Here is a 6,925-nt window from a genome sequence, read left to right on the forward strand (position 1 = left end):
CGTTTTTTGTTTTTTTTTTGTTTGTTACACTTCAAACACTTTCCCATTGATCCAGTTTTCCTCTTAGTGCACATACCATTTAGCAAGAACTTAATTTCTCTCTTCTGATGCTTTGAGTTACTTACCAATTTCCTGAAACCCAAGATCAGATTCAACTCAGAGATTTGGCTTTGATCTTCGAGGGGATAAGAGGACTAGTGGTGAGTTGTATCTTGTGTCATTAAATGGGATTTAGAGCAGGCGAGATCTTTCTTGAACTAAAAGATACTCAGAACTGACAAAAGCCCTCAAGATTTTAATTGCCAAGCGTACAGTAACATCATTTGCTAAGTATTTCTGGAAAAGACAAAGTAAACAGATTTACCCCCGGTCACAAAGTTCTCTGGGGTTTTCTGGAATCTACACACAGGCTGGTACAACAAACATCTGCATAAATGATCTGTATCACTTTCATCGCTCAGTGCAGTGATTGCGCTGGATTTTTGCCTCAATGGCACTGGTGAAGGGGCATATTGACATCAAAGAATAAAAAAAAAAGCTACAGTAAATTACACATTTATACATTCAGCATGCATGAAACAGTGTGGCTGCAGCTGTACAACATGTGTAGTGAGAGTGCAAGACAAGATGGTTATACTAACTAGGACGGCATTCATTACATGATCAGTGTGTTCATGTGCACATTCCTGTTGCAGATCACACAGGAAACTGTCACCACCAAGTGGCCTGAGCTCACTCTCACCACCAGCTTTCCTCTCATCACAGGACTTGCTCAGTCGGCCACGCAGTTCATTATCTTTAGTCTGTTCCACAGGCATGGCATGTTTTGATTCTCACTGCCCCAATTACAAGTGACCCAGGGTTTGTAAACAAAAGTCACATGGACACACATGAAGCTTATTTATGGGGCACAATTTTAGTCACCTGCTGCAAAGAGTCTTTGAGTAAGACACCTAAGCCCTACTTTCTAAGTGTTTGTACGCTGCTCTGGATATGAGTTGAAATGCCTAAACCTGACTGTCACAATCAATGTTTACAGTCAATCAGTAGTGTACAATGTACAAATGAATCAAATAATATCACATGTAGATAATGTATTTGGGTGGATTTTTGCTTTAACTTTTCTTTCTTTTCACAGCACCTATGTGGACATGAATAGCAGGTAAACACGCATTTTACTAATGACATGAATGACGGTTCTGTTCCTTTTCAGTGCAGCAGAGTTTTTCCAGTGAGCCAACACACACATAGCAGGAGCCTGTCTGGAATCTGTTTTTTTTTTTTTTTTTTTTTTTTTTTTTTTTAAATTTTTTATTTATTTATTTTTTTCTGAGGTTTAATTAAAGTTTATCATTTTATTCTGCCAGGGCAGTGAACATAACAAAAACACAATTGAAAATAAATATCGCATTTGGTGAATATTTTGTTACTAATATATGTGTGTGTGTGTGTGTATATATATATATACATATATATATATATATATATATATATATATATATATATATATATATATATATAGTAACTGAGGCTGAAAAAAATCCATGACAATCCTGACAACTGGCTTGTCCTAAGAATTCATCTAATTCCCTGACTTCCCCTGACTTTCTGTGGTAGACTTTTCAAAATTCCATGACTTTTGAAAAGCGTCACAAGCTGTGGGAACTCTGTTTTACTGAGTGTGGATGTGATAGGAGCACCAGCCATCTTCACACTTCATCCATGAATATAAGACATTCAGACCGTGTTGCCCACCAAACAGTGTCAGACTTTATGCATTTTGTTTTTCTTCCTTTCATATGGAGAAGGATGAACAGTGACATACAGTCCACATGCAGTAATGTCAAGAAGTGTCTGTCTGGAGCCTTAGTTACTGTCAGTAACACCTGAGTTTACCCTGATTTTCATGTCCACTATGGCTGCTGTGATAACACTCTCTTCAGGCTACCAAACTAACCTTTATGCTGCTGTTTTGCAGTGAGAAATCCTCCACAGTGCTGAACACCTCGTGCTGCTTGCAGTGACTTGGTCAGTCTTCACATGAGGAGGCTGTCGCCACCAAGTGGTCTGCCTCTGTCATGAGGAGAGGAGCTTCAGTCATCACCTTCAGGAGGCCCAGCTTCACCTGCTCAGCTGCAGCAGTCCTCCACCAGGGTGCAGACAGTGCTATAAAACACAAGCAGATAGGTGTCCTGGGCATCACGAGAAGAATGAAATGTATTATGTTAATGATTAGTGAAATACAATTAAATGCTTTAGTTACAATTTCACATTTAAGTCATGAGAGGAGAATGTTATTGCTAAAGTCATTTGTAAAAGAGCTAATGTTTCTCTATAAAGGCTATATTTAGATCTACTTATAGATATCCATTTTGGGTGGAATTGGGTTGGGTGAATAAGTTAAAAGTAGGATGATGTGTTACATGTTAAGGGAAATGTACAGAATAGATGCTAAGTTATTGATTTATAAGTAATAAAATTTTGACACTAGATTCCTGTATTTTGCAAATATTCAATCCAGCTTAAGATGATTTAATATCTATCTATCTATCTATCTATCTATCTATCTATCTATCTATCTATCTATCTGTCTGTCTGTCTATCTGTCTATCTATCTATCTGGGTAAACAGTGTGAAGTTGCTGAAATTGTGTGATCAATGTTTTTTGGAGTGCTCGTGGATTCTTTGGCTCATTTAATTCTGGTAGGACTCTCAAGACTCTGACAGTGTTTACTGAATCTATTGAGTTTTTGAGTTAACAGAGACAAGAGGCGGGTCTTGGTGCAAAATGAAGGTGAAAAGAGCCAGAACTGAAGTCAGCCCACATTTACCTTCAGCACCATGGAGAGCGCCGAGTGTCAGCCTGAGAGTCAGAGTTTTTTTTTTTTTTTTTTTTTTCACCTTACAAACAACTTTTCTGTGCAGAATCCAACAATATAAATAAAAGGAGTCCGGAGCCACCAGAGGGCCTTCCAGTCATTAGTGTTACGTGCAAAAAGCAACATTTCAGATGCGTGCTATGGCTAAAAACAAATAAATATATATATTTTTTTTCTTAAATCATCAGGAAAAATAGACATCATAAATATAAAATTACTAGAAAATAAGAATACAACACATCGGTTAATCCTCGTTAAAAACAGTTTGACAGCTCTATTACTTTTTGAAGTGTTTATAGGTTTGATAATATAATTCATGACTATTAGTATGGCTAGGTGGGCGGGGCTAGTGACGTAAGCGGATATACGCACACGGCGGCGGAAGACGTCCAAAAAAATGGCGGTCGGGGAGCAGTTTCAGACAAACGCTCTTATAATCACGTCAATATTCCACATGTTGGCGAGACAAGCGATGTTTTTCCGACACGTCTTTGACGCGGAAAGACGCATCGCTCACATTAGAGAAGACTGTCACACCAAGCTGAGCAGAAGCAGGGACAGATTTGAAGCCGAGCGGCACAAGCGACTGAGACGCTACCGGAGGCTGAAGGCTGCGGCTCTCCAGGTGTGTCTGCAGCAACAGGTGGAGAGGAAGCTGTGGAAGCGGGAGTGGACGTACGGCCAGGCGTTTTGGAGCAGCGTCTTGAACAAGTTTGACGACGAGCAGTGGAGAGAGCACTTCCGCATGTCCCGCAGCACGTTCGAGTCCGTGCTGCAGCTGCTGGAGCCCGCGCTCAGCAAGCAGACCACCAACTGGAGGAAGCCGCTGGAGGCGCGCCAGAGGCTGGCCATCGTCCTGTGGTGGCTGGCGACTCCCAGCGAGTACCGCAACGTGGCCTGCCTGTTCGGCGTGGGGATCTCCACGGTGTGTGTGCTGGTCCGCCAGGTGACAGCGGCGATTAAACGCAGCCTCCTCAAGCGCTTCATCTGCCTGCCGACAGGAGACGGTCTTCAGAGCAGCCTGCGGGGATTCACGGAGCGCGGATACCCCATGTGTGCCGGGGCCGTGGATGCTACACACATACCTGTCATCACTCCCAAAGACCGTCCTCACGCCTACTGCAATCCGAGAGGATGGCACTCCGTGGTGCTGCAAGCTGTGGTGGACCATAGCTGCTGGTGAGTGTGTCCACAAGAGTCTCAGCTTTCCGGTCAAAGCCAACCGATGTAGCTCCAAGACTGTTTAGGCCCCAGTCTGCACAAACACACCATTTTACAACAGGCCACAAGAACACATGTGGCCTGCATGGGATTAGCATGAGGTGGGCATGTCTGCAAAGGGGACACCTGATGGTGCCCAGAGAACCCATTTTCATTCAGACATCTGGAGGTCAGAGGTCAAGGGACCTCTTTGAAAGTGGCCATGTGTGTGTATGCGTGTGTGTGTATGTATATGTATATGTATATATGCTATGTATGTATATATATGTGTGTGTGTATATGCATAGCCTCACTCTTCTCTCCTCTAGCTTTACAGACATATACGTGGGCTCTCCTGGTGGGACTCCTGATGCCAGAGTGTTGACCAGCTCGCCTTTGTACAAAAAAGCTGAAAACCTGGATGGCTATTTGTTTCCCCGTGAGGTGCAGCAACCACTTGTCTACTTAATTAAAAGAACAGTTCACCCAAAATACAAAAAAAAAACAGATATTTTATCACACCCCTCGTGCAGTCTATCCATTTACATACTTTCTGAGAGATTTCAAAAACAATGACATTAATACCCGACAGGGGAGAAGAGATTTATTTTATCAGTCTGCCTCAGTTACTACAAATGGTGTGCTTTGGCAGGAAATAGTTCCCAACTAAGCCCGACGGATGTGGATTATGTGAGATATCTGTGCCAGTGTTTTTGGCTCTTACTATTGAGTTTTTCATATTTTTTTTTTTTTTTTACAGTTTGAGCTCTACGAAGGAATACCTAGCCAACCGTACTGTATTGAGCTGAAAGGAGACAGGAAACCTCGTAAAACCACACAGAAACATATGGATGGATAGATTGCAGTAGGGCTAATTGGGAAACTACCTTTTGTATTTTGGGTAAACTGTCCCTTTCAGTTGAAATCAGTTGATACCAGAGAACACATATGTAATAAAGTAATAAAATAAGAAAATAATACACACTTACGCCGTGTATCCTGTTGTTACAGAATGCGAGGACGGTGAATGGCGTGGAGATCCCTGTTCATTTGATCGGCGACGCTGCCTACCCTCTGAAGCCGTGGCTCATGAAGGAGTTCAGCCAGCACGAGCGCCTGACACCGGAGCAGTGCAGCTTCAACCGGCGCCTGGGCTCGGCCCGCACCGTGGTCCAGAACGCCTTTGCTCGCCTAAAGGGTCGGTGGAGGTGCCTGCTAAAGCGCAACAACGTTGATATTGCTCTCGTGCCAGACATTGTCACCGCTTGCTGCATCCTGCACAACGTGTGTGAGCTGAACAAGGAAGACTTTCTGCCTGAGTGGAGCGCAGAGCTCGGTGAGGATCTGCAGGAGCCAGACATGGAGGCTTTCCATGGAGATGAAGCTCTTGGCCCACAAGCAGTGCGTCAGGCAGTGATGTCCATATTGTAATGCTGATCATAAAACTGTTACTCGGTATAAATTATTATTTATAGCAGCATTGCAAATTGTCATTGTTTGAGTTTTTCACCAAATTGATGGGGAACTTCTCAAGGGACTTCCATTTTTTAATATGTGGACTCACTGGACTGGAAATACAGCATGGAAGGCACTAACTTCAGCAGCCTTATGCTGAATTATAATTATTATAAAATTAATTATATTATATACTCTATATACTACACACCAGTATGTCAACTTTGCACTTAAATATTGTGGCTGTGTCACACCGTTGACACAAATGGCATTAACACGTATGTCCAATAGACTTTTTTTTCCACAGTGACATAAAATAGGTAAACAGACGTGTTACTTATGATATAAATGAAGGTTCTGTTCACCAGGGAGTCAGCGTGATCAACAACAGGACCCTGGCTGTACATCTAAATGGAACAAAATCCTCATTGGTAGTTTGATTTGTAACACCTGTGTTTATCTGCTGCTCAGGTCCAAATGGCTTTTTGGAGAAGGCAGCGGGTGTGTGTGTGTGTGTGTGTGCGCGCGCGTGTGCATGTGCGTGTGCGTGTAAAGGCGTCAGTCCCTTGTTCACTGGCACAGTCTTCAGTTTCCCAGGCAGTACGGCCCTCTGTGCTGCTCAGTCTGACAGGACACTACTGCCACCTGCAGGACTGTATCTGTAGAACAGATGAACTGCACTGTGCAGCCCACGGTGTTGGATAATGACTGTGTAATCCTCGGATTATAAAATCAGATTACAGATTGCAAGAATCCTAAAGCAGGATTATTTTCAAGTACGGCTGATAAGTACTTTAGTTGGAATTATTAATATTTTCCTAAATTCAATGAAGGGAAGTTGAATGTCATAAGTGTTAAAACTCGAGAGAGTCACAGTTCGAGAGGTATTTCCATTTCAGATATACTGCAGACCATCCATTTATGAAGTGCAACCATAACAATAATCATGTATAGAGCACGCACACATGTAAATTGCCAGTATGTATGCAGATTGACATGGTCATATCATGCCCTGCTTTACTCTAACTCATTTATTCTAACTTATTTATTCAAATATGTGTTTGCACATTTATTTCAGGTGTGGAGTGAGCAATGCCATTCAAACTCAGTATGTGCCAAGTAAAAGCCAAAAATCATGCAAGTGAACGGCGGTGTGCTTCACTGGGACTGAGCATGTTGTCTGACCACAGGAAATGGCCTCAGGTTTTATATGGACACATGTTGATATTATAGAAATGTTTAGAAATTTCAGTTCTTTGCCCAACAACCAAATTGACAGACAAACTGTAATCATTTTCTGACATTTTTTGATAGGAGAAAATGGGTCAGTTAATTCAAAAGTGTATATAGTTGCTTTGATGTCAGCACTAATGGCAACATGGCAATTAGCA

The 6,925-nt window shown here is 42.3% G+C and overlaps 1 protein-coding gene across 1 annotated transcript; it reads left to right on the plus strand.

Moving 5' to 3' along the window:
* Window positions 1–3,254: 3,254 nt before the first annotated feature.
* On the plus strand, window positions 3,255–5,559 carry LOC115359926 (protein ANTAGONIST OF LIKE HETEROCHROMATIN PROTEIN 1). Its single transcript, XM_030052620.1, has 3 exons — window positions 3,255–4,058; window positions 4,409–4,523; window positions 5,091–5,559. The coding sequence occupies exons 1-3, from the start codon at window positions 3,277–3,279 to the stop codon at window positions 5,508–5,510; spliced, it is 1,317 nt and encodes a 438-aa protein (XP_029908480.1). The 5' UTR covers window positions 3,255–3,276; the 3' UTR covers window positions 5,511–5,559.
* Window positions 5,560–6,925: the final 1,366 nt, after the last annotated feature.

This window comes from Myripristis murdjan, chromosome 5 (assembly GCF_902150065.1).
Source record: "Myripristis murdjan chromosome 5, fMyrMur1.1, whole genome shotgun sequence".
Classification (NCBI taxonomy): domain Eukaryota; kingdom Metazoa; phylum Chordata; class Actinopteri; order Holocentriformes; family Holocentridae; genus Myripristis; species Myripristis murdjan.

What these genes read in the sequence shown, in the direction of transcription:
- LOC115359926 (XM_030052620.1), top strand. Translation starts at nt 3,277, where the DNA reads ATGGCGGTCGGGGAGCAGTTTCAGACAAACGCTCTTATAATCACGTCA. An exon ending in GTGGTGGACCATAGCTGCTG is followed by an intron (nt 4,059 to 4,408) that starts GTGAGTGTGTCC and finishes TCTCTCCTCTAG; the next exon opens with CTTTACAGACATATACGTGG. An exon ending in GCTATTTGTTTCCCCGTGAG is followed by an intron (nt 4,524 to 5,090) that starts GTGCAGCAACCA and finishes CTGTTGTTACAG; the next exon opens with AATGCGAGGACGGTGAATGG.